Below are 14,593 nucleotides of genomic sequence, written 5' to 3'. Positions count from 1 at the left end.
ATCGTCCACCACATCATCATTTCCCCCAGCCTCACTCCCGTCGTTCTTACTGAGCTCGTCAAAGCCACCCCACTCCTCATCTTCCCAAGATCCGTCACTTTGGTCTTCCGCAGATGTTGATTGATCCTCATCCTCCACTTCGTCATCCAAATCGGAGTCCTGTGGGGACTCAGACACAACACAACGCGCAGCTGTGAAGTAAACTTACTGGCATCCCGGTCACAATGTTTTCCGTAAAGTCAAATAGATCTGCAGAAGTATTGTGAGATGCATTCTCCAGTAAAAGATGCAATGAAGCACACCTCCAAGTCCATCCATATCATCATCCTTACGACGCGAACCACCTCCAGTATACCCCAGCTTTGATTCAAGATACGCGATATATGCATCTTCTTCCTCTTCTTCGCGACCTCGAGGGCCCGTAGATGCAACTTTACGGGGTTTAGCAGCCGACTTATTTACAAGTCTCTCTAGCGCAGTGGTTTTGAGTTTCTGCTTCTGCACTAACTCGGTGGTGTGCGGTTCCTCGGGTCTAAGACGCGGTAGCGCCTTGGTGGCGGCCGTGCTATGAGACTCTGAGCCAGGTGGTCGAGAAATTGACTCTTGTGACGTCTTCATACGTTTTCTCTGCGGTGAATTGACGTGTTCTTCTTCCATCTTCCGTTTGGCTGAGTGAGCGTTATGTATGAAGTGATCTGCCTTTCTCTTTTTACGATCTGTTCGCTCTTGCTTTCGCGCATCCTTGCGTGATGCATGTGAATGACCATTTTTGTGTCTATGAGAGCTCTGTTCTGCATGTATCGTCGCGACAGGCTCAGAAACAAGTTCTGAATGAGCTTACCTGAGGCATTGATCTGCTCGAGTAGAGACTTGGGCAGGCTGATGCCATGCTGGCGTCTCTGATCGCCCCCTGGCCGCATTAGATTTGAAGGAATTTTTGAGGTGTCATGATACTGAATAGGAAGGTGATCGGGATGGTTGTCTGCACCAACACCTTTAGGATCAAATACGGATAAACAATATCCAAAGTGATCTACTACGAAGTACCTTAGTAACGTCCATGAAGTAAGTAAGTATAAGTACAGAGAAAGTACAACAGCGGTGCGTGGTATGGATGGGTGAGAGGAATTATGCAAAGTACATAGATGCAGCATACATTGTTAGCAAGAAAATAGAGACATCATCGCGGGTCAATAACTTCTACAACAGATTCAAGAACTACCTTGGGTCGTAATAGTATACGCCGATCTATGCTTTCTTCTGATGCTGACGCGTCGCTCGTAGGTTTGCTCGTCGAGCACCGTAGGCCTAGTTCCGTTGTGCACAGCACAACGCCATCCGACGATCTATAGTCTTCAAACGCATCCATCATTTCCTGCCCGTCAAACGGCTGGCCGCTATCCGCAGCGATAACCTCGAAGTTCGCTGACATGATCTCCTCCTTTGTCACTTGCGCTAGCCTGCAAGCGGCCTTCGAAATACGTTTGACTTGGGCCCCGAAACGTGCGCGGAAATTCTCGCGGGAAGCCGGGTTTGGCTGCGGATTGGTGCTTCCAGAGATGAGGAAAATGTCTAGCGACCAGCGGAAAATCGTTTCCGTCATCTCATTGATTGCGTATTCATTAAGTTCGGGGTGGAGCTCGTGGATGTGTTTATGAGTCAGTGCTCTCCACCGTGACGAGGTTGGCTGAGGTTCTGAGGCGATATGAGTAAATTGCGGGCAACAAAACATTTTAGGAAACCCACCTGAGTGGAACATGTGGGTATAGATCTGGGTCAGGATGATGTTGGCCTTGGACTGGTAACCGATGCAAAATGACGATAGTGCTCTAGATATGCAGTACGAGATGCAACCCTGAAGAGCTAGCTGAACAAGCATAGGATCCTGGGAGTGATCCCGAGTTGCCAATAAGCGACTCAAGGCAGCACCCAACCTCGTGGCAACTTCAGATGAAGCTTGCGTAACCTTGGCTGTGTTAGGGCGCTGCTTTGAGAACGTGCAAAGCTCTGTGGCAGATGCTGCGAACTGGAGAATTTCAGAGTTGAGATCTTGCACGGCTTGTATGACCTGTGCTCCAGACCACAAATCAATCTTATTCAGGAATGTCTCTAAGCTGCGAGACTGGGCTCGCTCTTCCTCGGACACGGTAGACATGTTGTCCAAGTTGCCACCGTTGCGGCTATGATTGCCGTTGGCCTGCGATAAGGTATCGTCACGGATCTCTGACCAGTCAGCGCTCAGTCGGATCTGCCGAGACTGGGATGAGTCTGACCGCTGATGTGCGGGATCACGGCTTCGTCGACGGTCGATTTGAGTGGAAGGGCAATGACACTCGGGAGAGCGCCTTTCGCGCTCCTTGAGCACCTGAATCTCCTGGTCTTTGACCTTCAAAAGGTCTCTCGTTTCTTTGAGGGTCTTCTCGAGGGTTTTACACTTCTCCTCCCAGCGAGCGACTTCTGCTTGGGTTCTGGAGAGTTCGTTTTTTGTAGCATCGTGTTCGCGGCGCATTGAATCAAGAGTAGAAGCTGTAGCAGATGCGCCAAAAGAGGGATCACAAGTGGACAGATTGTGAGAGTCGTTGCGTTCGGCAGCATCCAACCTGTCACGTAATGAAACAGACTCCTCGTCTGTAGAGAGATTTCTCGGCGTCGGGTCTCTCGGCGTCAACGGAAAAGATAAGTCAGAGTCAGAGACAGAGTCTTCAGCGCTGAAAGCACTGAAAGAAAAGGAAGGATTAAGCGAGGCAAAGAATTCGAAGGTTGATTGGTAGAGGTCTTTGAGATTCAAGTTAGCGATAGGGAGCATGGCGACTGAACGGACAACCAAACAACCGTATCAGCGCGTTGCTTCAGCCCTAATCACTGACTCGATTTTATGATCTATGTGTTAGCGAAATTTTATGTGAGATCATATGAGGTAGATATAACCACTGACAAGTGCCAGGCTTTGCCACAGTCCCAACCAAATTCCTGGCAATGATTCCCTCCTTGGGCAATCTCTGCGGTACAAGCAAGTCCCAAGCCCTATTTCCAGCGCAGCACGAGGTTCTTCTTTAAGCCTCGAGGCAGTTGCGTTTTTGTCCGTGGAAAGCCAATGGAAGAATGTACGTGATCATCCTCGTGGTAACTTACAACTCCAATTATCTTCTTGCTGATTCAACGGCTGCTTCATTTGATTCTCATTCTAGCCCTTGTCTGTGCAGCATGCACTGCTGACACGCTGCGATCATTTTCATCCTGGCCTCGTGTGGACTGCCTTTGTTCGAGTCACCCGCCCCCCGACTTAGTACATAGTACATATATGACCTCGTAATCTCATATCTAGCATCAACAATCCGACTTTCTCAACATTATCTGCACCTGACATGAAGCCAGCTTCTGACCCGCGAAAGCCCTATGCCGGCTCCTCGCGTGCACTAATCATCGCTCTCGACGTCGGAACCACTTTCAGTGGTGTATCATATGCTCTACTCGAACCAGGCGAGGTCCCAAAGATCCACGGTGTCACTCGGTGAGCATCTCGTTCGAGTGGCGCGTATTCTCTGACAGAAATCGCGTCCGTTCTTTCCCCGATCAGTTTTCCTGGTCAAGAACATGTAGCTGGCAATTCTAAGATTCCCTCCGTCATGTATTACGATAGGCATGGCAGAGTCATGGCTGCTGGCGCTGAGGCAGACAATGCTTCTATAATAAGCCAGGCTGAGGACGAGGAATGGATCAAAACGGAACTGTATGTGTACATTCCTTCCTGTGTGACCAAATTTTGACACCGCTACTTGCCAGTTTCAAGCTTCGCCTCCGGCCGAAGAGTATGAAATTGAAAATGAATGGGATGCGCCTGAGTTCGCTGCCACGGCATAAAACTTCCGTCGATGTTTTTGGAGACTTCCTCGCTTATCTCTTCCGCTGCACGAAGAGTTTTATCATAGATACACATGCTAACGGCCAGACATTGTGGCACCATGTCGAAAACAGCATGGAGTTCGTGTTGAGTCATCCAAACGGTTGGGAAGGTGCTCAGCAGACGAAGATGCGACGCGCTGCCGTGTATGGGGGTTTGATTCCTGATACGGACCAAGGTCGAGCGCGAATCCGATTTGTCACGGAAGGCGAAGCTAGTCTCCACGCCTGTGTCCAAAGCGGTCTTGCTGCCGATGTCCTTTCTGTGTGTATTTCAAACATATCCCACACACGAACTTCTTGTCTGACGTGTCCTTTAGAATCCGTCTAGGCACGGGTTCCTTGTAGCTGATGCGGGCGGCGGCACGCTTGATATCAGTTCCTACGCAGTTCGAGGGACCAATCCCCTGGTAATCGAGGAGGTGGCTCCTCCTGATTGTGAGAATACGCTGACGCGTCCTCTTGTCTATTTTCGCGTCTGATCATTTGCTTCCGAAGGTATATTTGCCGGATCAGTCTTCGTCAGCCGAAGGGCACGGGAATTCCTTGAAGGTGAACTATATTTAGTTGCATTATCATTACACAAGGCATTATCTCATCCTGCGTGTAGAGAAGCTCAAAGGTTCGAAGTATGGCACTTCCGATTCGATCGACCACATCACGAAACGCTTCGACGAAACCACTAAACGGCTATTCCGAGACAAAAAGGATTTACAATTTGTTCCATTCGGCTCTCCACTTGACAAGGATCTCTCAGTCGGCATCCGCGGAGGTCAGTTGAAACTCGATGGGTAAGTCGGTGAATAGACATCCATTATAATTCCAAAAATAATGCTCGATAGCACGGAGGTGGCAGAGTTCTTTGAGCCCTCTGTCCAGGCGGCAATCACGTCAATTAAAGCCCAGGTTGATGCATCGCAAGGGATGATAAAAGTGCGTTATTCATCACGAACTACCATGAGGCCTTAATGATCGCCTTTTCATAGTCCGTCTGGTTGGTGGGAGGATTTGCGGCCAGCCCGTGGCTCTTTACTCAGTTACAGGAACGCCTCGCTCCACTGAAGATTACTGTGAGCAGACCTGACAGCCAGACGTAAGAGGATATATGATCATTCCAGTATTTCTTCTCTCTAATATCGTACGATTTAGTTCAAAAGCCGTGGCCGATGGCGCACTTGGCTTCTACTGCGATCACCATGTTTCGGCCCGCATGTCGAAATTCATGTATGGGGTGGAGTACTTGCGTGAGTACGATCCCAACGATCCGGAGCACCAGTCTCGGAAAGATCGACTTTGCGAACTTCCTTCTGGTCCTCGGCTTCTGCCCGATGCATTTGACTGTATCCTTGCTCGAGTATGTGTTTGGTGATCTCATTGGAACGTGGGCTGACTTCACGATCGTTCATATTTGCAGTGTGTGAAGGTTAAGGAATCCACGGTGTTCTCGCGGAAGTATTGCACGGAACTCACAAATTTGTCTACCCTTTCTGTGTTCGAGGTAGAGATATGGTGCTATAGAGGTGGTGACACGATTCCGCAGTGGATTTTACGCCACGCAGGTGGGTATTTCTGAACATGAACCTGAATGCCGTGCTGATCCACGGCCTTCCTTTCTTCCATTGACAGAGGACTATTCGACTTTGTGTGTAGTCCGTGCTGACCTGTCGCTCCTCAGCGGAAGTGCGGAGCCTAAACAAGGCAAGAACGGCAAGACATACTGGACGATCGTGTTCAGTGTTGAGATTCACTTTGGTCTCACCGAGTTCAAAGCCCGGATAAAGTGGAATGACAACGTGAGTGATTTCCGTGTATTTTTTCTTACGTGTGCTAAGTTAATTGTAATAATATTAGGGAACGATCAAGTAGTATGTAGAAATTCGCATAGAACCGGTGACATCTCTAACTTTGTCTATAGTGGACCTGCGTCTATCGTATACAGCGAGAGCGGCCACCGTGCCGACGAAGACGAACTAGAGATATCAGAGGATGACTACGCCCCATCGCGTTCTGGATCCGTTGCGCCGTCACGCTCTCATTCCGCCGCGCCATCACGCTCTCGTTCCGTCGCTGCCTCTCGCGTTGATTCTCGCGAGTCACTGGCTTCAGGTACCAGAACTCCTCTGGGAGCCTCACGAGTGGAGTCCACATTCATAGAAGTCCAAGAGCGTAGCCAGACGAGTGTAGTCGCAACTCAGTCATCCACTTCCAAGGTGTCTAGCCCCTCACCTCCGACCCCAACGGCCACTGAGCGTGGGGCGAGGAACAACACGGCGTCAATTTCTCACACTGCATCCACGACTGAGCAAAGCGTCCGGGAGGTCGAGCGAGAACGGACTGTGTCTACCGCATCCAAGGTCTCCACAGCAGTTGCGGGCACTGTTGAGCGAGACCGCAGGATCTCGACTGCTTCTAAATTTTCTGTCTCAGCTGTTTCTCAGCATGTCCATACAACTTCTTCCCAACAAACACTCTCAGTCACTTCCCAGCCTGCACCTCCAATTACTGTCGAAACTCGCGGACGGGAGGCTGAACCTCCTGCCAAAGGCAAAGGCAAGGGGAAAAGCAAGACCCCCAAGACCACCGTACCTCCTTCCCCGATTGACCCAGCTGACACCACCGTGGGCAAGAGTCCTGGTCAGCTAGCAGAAACTCTTACATCTGTATGGGGCTCTGCTTCCAAGGCGAATACGCCTGGAGCCTCGCCACTGGTTCAAACCTCCAAATCTCTTGAGCCAACAACGCCGAAGACCGAAGCTCCCCCTCCGCTGTCTCACAAAGCTACGCCAAAGATTGCGGAGGTCAAGCTTTCAGAACCACCTACACCTGCACTCGGAGAAGCCCATCACTCGATGTCTACCACTGTCGTTTCTGAAGTGCTTCAGGAGACAACGAGAGAGCTCTCGGTTGAGATTACGCAAGCGACAAGGACGGAAGGCCCGCCGTCATCTACCACACCGGCAGACACAGTTCCTATTGAGCTTATCTCTACGGAAGCTCCCCGGGACCTCGCCGTGATTGCAGAGGTTTCAGAAGTGGTGGTTGCCGAGCAGCACACGGAGTCAACTCTTACTGTCACAGAGACGCAATCCAATGTTCTGGGTATTGAGGTTTCTGCACCCGCACTCGAGCTCAATTTCGCGTCGGAAGCACCATCTGCATCAGCTGATGACACCAATGGCGATGGTGGTTGGGACCCTGATGAGGCGTGGGGTTCCGCTGAACAGACAGAGCCTGTTGCTTCCCCTGCTTTGGGTGGAGGCGGTAGCCTCGGATGGGGCGCCAGTGTGAAGACCGCCGGATGGGGGGCGTCGAGATTATCAAATAGCTGGTCTATGACAGGAGGCATCAGCTCAACTTTCGTAGGATTCCTCGGTACTGATGGCAGGATGAGTGCCAAGTCCTCGCCGAAACCTGGTTCATCCTTACTTCCAGCCGATCATACTTCTTCTCTTCCAAGCCTTGCAGGATCATTCGGTAACCTCCTCATCGGTGATGACAAGAAGAGTCCCATGCCTTCACCGAAGCCTAACGCATCCCCACTTCCACTTCATCACGCTCTTGCCAATGTAGGGGTTGATCCACCGGCTGCTCCTGTACCGATGACAGAAGAGCTCCCCGCGCCAGCTGAAGTACCAAGCAACGCGGCGGACGCAGTGGCGCCAGCGCCAGAAGAGGTAGCACCAGCTTCTAACGATGCAGCAACAACTGCGGAGAAGGCGCCAGAAGAAACCCCCCCTGTAGAAACCGCCACTGCTCCTGGAGAGCCGTCCGTTCCGACAGGCGATGGAGAGGGTAATGATCCCGAGGAGGACAAAGAGGAGGTTGAGACGAAGAAAGGGAAGGTAAATGCCCCGCCGATGGGGAAAAGCAACAGCAAGGGTGGGGGAGGGGGAGGGAAGAAGAAGAAAAAGAAGTAAGGTGCAGGCGCTCGGGTGTGCTACGTAGATCCCCTAATTCGTGATATTGCTCATCATTTACTTTACGTCTGACGAACTTGTGATACTGCTACTCTTGGAACTAATAATTTTGATGCCTGTAGCTTTTGAGTAGGGAAAGCGCGAACAGTGGGCACCAGCACTTGATGAACTCCCTCTCTAGGAGACCTCGGTTCTAGTCTTGCAAAATCAAATAAGAACGACAACATGATACGAAGTATTCATCGAGATGCATCTTTGTACCACAAGGTTGATATTAATATATCAGCCCATAATTGTGGCTGTACGTTGCTATTAAAATTAGGGTCATAACGGCGCCGGCGCTAGCTCCCAACTCGCTTATTCCTGACATGTTTTGTGGACATCGAATTAGTCTTTTTATTTTATTTTGTGTCGGCAAATGACTGCTAACCCTGTGATTCTACCGTCAATGCATGATGTTCTTCGACTCGTACTACAGACGTCCAAGTCTGAAGGTCTGACGTCTGTCTTGACCAGTCTTAGCCAAGTGCACGTGGTAAGCCTTTTCGCTATCATGATCTTTTGTCATATTTAATCTTCCACCATTCGTCCGTTATTTGGGTTAGTTCCATTAGCCTGTCATCATGTAGATCACGCCGCTACAGTGAATATGACAAGCAAGGTTTCAGCCGACACAGGAGGCATTTCACGAGTTCAAAACCAGTCGACAAATATCTTATCGCACCTTGACATGAGACACTCATGGACAGTTCTTCGGAGGTTCATCTTAGCTTGGGAAGCGTCCTGGCCAACGTGAACGTTACCGCGACCGAATTCGAATATGTTTCCCTTGGACTGCGCAGGTTCGAAATCTGCCGATGACAAGTGTTTTCTCTCTCTCGGAACACACCTTGACTTTAACTCGTGGATGGCTTTCTCGGAGGTGCATCTAACTAGTCTTAGCTAAGTGGCTACTACAAACAGAATCGAAATCTGTTTCTCTTGGACTGTGCAGGTTCGAAACTTGCTGATCGACAGGTTTTTTCTATCGGAACACGCCTTGAAGCTCGAAGATTCGCTCGTGGGAGGTTTATCTCAAGTTCGTCCTGGGAAACCTGTCAAAGACAAGGTTTTTTTTGCTATCGTTGAAGATTCACTCATGGGTGGTTTCCACAACAGAATCAAAATCTGTCAAACCTGCTGATGACAAGGTCCCCATCGGAACACACTTCGACATTCACTCATGGATGGTTCCGTCGGATGTTCATTTTAACTGATCCTAGCCAGGTGGTTGATGCAACAGAATCAAAATCTGTTTCTCTTTGACTGCGCAGGTTCGAAACCTGCCGAATGACAGGCCTTTTTCTATCGGAACACACCTTGACATCGATTCATGGGTTGTCTCCTCAGAGGTCCATCTAACTGGTGTTAGCCAAGTGGTTACCACAACAGAGTCAAAATCTGTCTCTCTTGGAGTTGGTTCGAAACCTACTGTCAACATTTTTCGGTGGTATAGATCCTCGGAGGTTCTGAAAGGCCCAGTCATTACGCCGAAACCCCTTTTTGTGTCCATGAAAAGGAACTTTTATGACAACAGTACCTAATATAGCAGGGAATGTTGAGCTCGTTAATAGTATACGTATGATGGCCCGCACGCGTAGTGCGCGTTCCGAAAATAAGAGATTACAGGTTGAGTATACCTGGGTCCTTCAACTTATCCGACAACAGTGGGCAACAACAGATCGTTTTCCCTTTTTATTAATGTCATCACAGGCTGCTGATTGAGTGCTGAGCGCTGGTGTTGATCTCCCGGTATCCAGTTCCGCGTTCCCCCACGAGACTCTGAATTTCTCTCGGTATCCATGAGACCCCAGCACCAGGGATCGTCGTGTCACCTATCATCGTAGGCCGTATGCAACAACGGATTGGAATTGCACATTACCAGCATTTCCCTCGCCAATAAAATATCGGGGACAGAGTGGCAAGTCAATCCTAAGGTCTGCTGCCAATGCAAACGTCATCTGTTTGAAGGTGTATTTAGCCAGGTGGACAGGTTCTTGCACAGAATACATAAAAGAAAGCTGTCTTCCTACCGTCCCCTTCAGAATTGTTTTGGGAAGCCCAAATCACATCTCACAAAGAATGCGTCTCTCCTTCGTCCTCGTTGTTATTGCTGCTTCCAAGTTGACAGTGTCTATGCCTGTCGCTGATAGTCAATGTCCCTTCTCCTGCGCCTTGGAAAAATGCTGCCCTGGCTATACATGCGTAGTCGACAGGCTGTGAGTATGAGTAGTTTTTATCTCACCCCGTGACTCACCGGCATGGTAGGTTGGACGGATTGTTTTGTCTGATACGGTGACACACCGAACGACGGTGAGTCATGTTTATGCTTTCGCATTTGGGTAGTGTGGTTGACGACACGACACGTACTAGCAAGTAGTTCGCTGCTGAGTGCTCAGTTGTCACGGTGAACAAATTTTACCCTGCTAGAGCATTCAAGTTGAACACCTTCAAGTTAAATTTGAGGAATACCTCGTTAACACTCGACTCCATAAAATATGACTGAAATACATATGACGCATTGTCGTTCGTCTTGTTGTAAGCTTGCAGAATATAATTTATCATCGTCAGCGCACAGTCGCAGTGATATTCATATGTGAGCCTTATGGTAATCTGGAACTTCAGTCTATAGTCACGTAGAGTGCTGCCGTGGTCCGGTCCCGAACCGTGGTTCCACAATTTAGACGGACCGAACCAAAATGAGGCTCGCGGTCCACTGCAGTCTCCAGGACGTTTCCAATGTGGGTTCGCGCCTTCCCCGAACCGAAACTTCCTTTGTAATTGGCTTCTCCAGGGCTTGAAGCCGGGCCGGACATCACTGCACAACAAAGAAGTATGAGAATGTACTGGTGGAATATCTCGAGCAGGAAGAAGGATATACTAGGTGGCTGAGAAGATCTGCTGGAAGACGGAGTACGACAGCTATGCGATAGACAAAATTCACAAGCTGGTGAATGGGGAAAGCGGATAGACCCACTGGAGTTGTCCAATTCCCAGATGCCCTTGGCCTGAGGGATTGACGTGTCACCTAGTATCGTAGGTCGTATCATCCCGTATGCACCAACGGGTTGGAACTACACATTACTAGCCTTTCTCATGCCAAAAGAATGTCGGGGACAGGGCAAGTCAATCCTGAAATCTGCTGGCAATCTGCTGGCATCTATTCGAAGGAGTGTTCTGGCAGGTGGATAAGGAACATTTAAAAGCAAGTTGGCTGCTGCGTTCCTACCGTCCCTTTCAGATTGTTTTTTTTGGGAAGCCCATATTACATCTCATCAAAAATGCGTCTCTCCTTCATCCTTGCTGTTGTTGCTGCTTTCAGGTTGACGGGATCAATGCCTGTCCCTGAGGAACAATGTTCTAAGACCTCCTGCTCCTGGACAGGTTGCTGCTCTGGCTATACCTGCGAGGAAGTAGTAATTAACCCCGTAACTGTGAGTATGCGTAGTTTTATCTAACCCCGTGACTCACCGGCGTGGTAGCATCAATACGCATATTTCTGTCTGCAGTCCTGAGCAACTGTGAGTCGTGTTTCTGCTTTCGCATTGGTGCACTGTGTGGTTAACCATACGCCACGTAGTAAGTAGTAGCTCGCTGCTGAGTGCTCGTTTGTCACGGTGAACAAATTTCACCCTTGAAGACCTTAAATTCGAGGAACATCTCTTTAGTTCTAAAATATAGACATCCCTCTCTTATGCCATGGTTTATTTCTAGCGCTCTTTGGCAAGAGCTATGAGGGACCGTATTGGACAAAATGAAATCAAAACGATAAAGTAAATAAATCGACGTCTACATGTATTAAGCACGAGATACCGCCGGCATCGGGTGCTATTGCGTCCATCACATCATGCTGTGTTGTTGCGTTCTGTCTCCTCTTAACGTGTTTTTACCGGCTCTTTGCTCAGTACTTATGGGGACCTCTGCTTCATTTCACAGCGTTGTTGGACCACAAACTTCGATGACACCATTGACGACCTCTTCCCAGCAATTCTCGAAGACGCTGAAAGCTGTCTTGATCGTGCATTCCTTTCCCCTCTCAACGTCTATGATGATGGATTTCCAGTGACAAAATTCTAGACAACTTGCCAGGCGATTTTTGTAAGTATCACAAGTGATATCAATCACACATTTCACTGCAGAAGCCATGTAGAATCTTATTTTAGTTCAGACAGCCTGAAAGAAGCTGAGCAGACTCGATTGAACGAACCAGAATACACACTCGAATATCTTGCGATGTTAACCCATCCTGGAGTATGTAACCTCTCGGTAGAAATGGGATTGGTCAGAAACGCGCGCGTGCACATCGTCGTGCTGCATCGTCGCTTCCTCAACCAATCTTCAACTTCTCAATACATTTGGCATTCCATACAAACCGTTCGCCATGGACAGTGAACCGAAGACAGTTTCCTCTGCGACACACATATGCAACTACATTAAATGGATGTCAAGGTTTGACGCTAACGCAAGCCGTGCTCGACCTCCGGACTGATCCCTTCGCTCGCGGCCGATTGTGCACGGTGTTGTCGAAAGTGAGAACGCGAAGAGACACTATCTATTTGCAGAGACGACGCTGATATAGTATTTCCTGAGTTGCTACTGTAAACACGACATCATATTGTCGTAGAGCCGACCGAAGGGGAGTCCTTGTTATAACTAAAATTCGAATTGATTTGACAAAAGTCATCCATGTGGCCACCAGGACGTTGTGCACAAAAGTCATACACGTGCTTTATCGAAACTCTAGGCACAAAAGTCCACCTGCTTACTCAAGTAGTGATGGCCAGGTCCGGTCCTGAGGCCTGTGGCCTGAACCACGGTTCGAACCCGAACCGTTTCGAACCTTACCGAAGTCCGGTTTAAAGTTCGGGCAATAGGGGGAACCGAGTGACTGGAGTTGTGCGATAGTTCCCAATTTGGAATTCCCAGATGTCCTTAGCCTGAGGGATTGACGTGTCACCTAGTGACCTAGCATCGTAGGCCGTATCATCCCGTATGCACAAACGGGTTGGAATTACACATTGCCAGCCTTTCCTATGCCACGAGAATGTCAGGGACAGAGCAAGTCAATCCTGAAGTCTGCTGGCAATCTGCTGGCATCTGTTCGAAGGAGTGTTCTGACAGGTGGATTGAAGGAATATTTAAAAGCAAGTTGGCTGCTGCGTTCCCACCGTCCCTTTCAGATTGATTTTTTGGGAAGCCCATATCAAGAATGCGTCTCACCTTCATCCTTGCTGTTGTTGCTGCTTTCAGGTTGACAGGGTCAACGCCTGTCCCTGAGGATTGTTGTTCCTCCACCTACTGCTCCTGGACAGCTTGCTGCCCTGGCTATACCTGCCATGAAATTGAAGTTAACCCCGTAACTGTGAGTTTGCGTAGTTTTTATCTAACCCCGTGACTCACCGGCGTGGTAGCATCAGGTCGCATATTGCCCAATGGAGCGCTGAGCAAGAGTGAGTCGTGTTTCTGCTTTCGCATTGGTGCAGTGTGCCATAGTTAACTATACGACACATAGTAAGTACTAAGTAGTATCTCGTTGCTGAGCGCTGAGTGCTCATTTGTCACGGTGAACAAATTTCACCCTTGAAGACCTTAAATTTGAGGAACATCTCTTTAGTTCTAAGTTCAGTGGTACAGACATCCAAAGCTCTCTTATGCCATCGTTTGTTTCTAGCGCTCTTTGGCAAGAACGCCAGTACCGACTTGCTTGTTCAGTCATTGATCCTTATTACTCAAGCAATACTACTACTCTAGATTCAGTTCCATTGGGATTGGCTTATCCGTTTCAGTCCAAGCAAGCGCGACATTCACGGCAATCAGATCATGATTCAATATTCAATATTCAGCCACTGCATCAGTCGTAAGTAAGCCACAACAACGTTTGTGGCACACAACAGTCTCTAAATCACGTAATATCTCACTGCAATGTGACAGTACCTTTTATAAGAGCTGAGCTCATTAACATTAATTGCTGCAGCTGGACAAAGATACGTATAATCGTCAACCTATTTCGCCGATCAATTGGTGCTGATCTCCCGGTATCCGGTTTCGTGTCAGTTCCCCCATGCACGATGAGACTCTGAATTTTTCTCAGCATCCATGAGTCCCGGGCCTGAGCCCGGCTCCAGCCTGCAGGATGGTTGTGTCACCTGTCGTACTAACCGTATGCAACAACAGGTTGGAATTACACATTCCCAGCCTTTCCTATGCCACGAGAATGTCGGGGACAGAGCAAGTCAATCCCGAGCTCTGCTGGCAATGCAAGCGTCATCTGTTCGAAGGAGTGTTCAGGCAGGTGGACAGGGAACATTTAAAGGCAAGTTGGCTGCTGCGTTCCTACCGTCCCCTTCAGATTTTTTTTTTGGGGAGCCCATATCACATCTCACAAAGAATGCGTCTCTTCTTCATCCTCGCCGTTGCTGCCGCTTTCAGGTTGACGGTGTCCATGCCTGTCGCTGAGGATCAATGTTCCATGTCCTTCTGCTCCGAGGGAGATTGCTGCCCTGGTTATACCTGCCAGGCAGTAGTAGCTGACCCCATAACTGTGAGTATGAGTAGTTTTCATCTAACCCCGTGACTCGCCGGTGTGGTAGTATTCGGTCGTATTATTGTGTTTGACGCCCGACTCATGAGTGCTAAGCGACAGTAAGTCGTGTTTCTGCTTTCGCATTGGTGCAGTGTGGTTGACCACACGACACGTAAGTAGTTTGTTGCTGAGTGCTTGGTTGTCACAGTGAACA

At 49.1% G+C, this 14,593-nt stretch overlaps 4 protein-coding genes across 4 annotated transcripts; 1 reads left to right on the top strand and 3 right to left on the bottom strand.

Moving 5' to 3' along the window:
- Positions 1 to 78: 78 nt before the first annotated feature.
- DFJ58DRAFT_71359 (uncharacterized protein) lies at positions 79 to 1,034 on the bottom strand. Its single transcript, XM_041383932.1, has 3 exons — positions 842 to 1,034; positions 303 to 786; positions 79 to 249 (listed from the first exon to the last, which is right to left on the bottom strand). The coding sequence occupies exons 1-3, from the start codon at positions 887 to 889 to the stop codon at positions 170 to 172; spliced, it is 612 nt and encodes a 203-aa protein (XP_041239595.1). The 5' UTR covers positions 890 to 1,034; the 3' UTR covers positions 79 to 169.
- DFJ58DRAFT_707766 (uncharacterized protein) lies at positions 960 to 3,118 on the bottom strand. The gene is made up of 2 exons (XM_041383764.1): positions 1,747 to 3,118; positions 960 to 1,695 (listed from the first exon to the last, which is right to left on the bottom strand). The coding sequence occupies exons 1-2, from the start codon at positions 2,804 to 2,806 to the stop codon at positions 1,181 to 1,183; spliced, it is 1,575 nt and encodes a 524-aa protein (XP_041239594.1). The 5' UTR covers positions 2,807 to 3,118; the 3' UTR covers positions 960 to 1,180.
- Positions 3,119 to 3,365: 247 nt separating this feature from the next.
- On the top strand, positions 3,366 to 5,773 carry DFJ58DRAFT_718126 (uncharacterized protein; the record flags this gene model as incomplete). Its single annotated transcript, XM_041384435.1, has 12 exons — positions 3,366 to 3,511; positions 3,578 to 3,730; positions 3,784 to 4,165; positions 4,221 to 4,338; positions 4,399 to 4,452; positions 4,511 to 4,691; positions 4,743 to 4,833; positions 4,887 to 4,993; positions 5,050 to 5,254; positions 5,315 to 5,459; positions 5,527 to 5,722; positions 5,752 to 5,773. The coding sequence occupies 12 exons, from the start codon at positions 3,366 to 3,368 to the stop codon at positions 5,771 to 5,773; spliced, it is 1,800 nt and encodes a 599-aa protein (XP_041239593.1).
- Positions 5,774 to 9,929: 4,156 nt separating this feature from the next.
- Positions 9,930 to 11,402, bottom strand: DFJ58DRAFT_844929 (uncharacterized protein; the record flags this gene model as incomplete). Its single annotated transcript, XM_041393113.1, has 8 exons — positions 9,930 to 10,073; positions 10,114 to 10,225; positions 10,279 to 10,358; positions 10,547 to 10,674; positions 10,834 to 10,884; positions 10,942 to 11,033; positions 11,126 to 11,253; positions 11,328 to 11,402. The coding sequence occupies 8 exons, from the start codon at positions 11,400 to 11,402 to the stop codon at positions 9,930 to 9,932; spliced, it is 810 nt and encodes a 269-aa protein (XP_041239592.1).
- Between the last annotated feature and the right edge of the window lie 3,191 nt (positions 11,403 to 14,593).

This window comes from Suillus subalutaceus (genome assembly GCF_016647625.1).
Source record: "Suillus subalutaceus strain FC151 chromosome Unknown DFJ58scaffold_123, whole genome shotgun sequence".
NCBI classification, from domain to species: domain Eukaryota; kingdom Fungi; phylum Basidiomycota; class Agaricomycetes; order Boletales; family Suillaceae; genus Suillus; species Suillus subalutaceus.
This window is presented reverse-complemented; position numbering and strand designations above follow the sequence as displayed.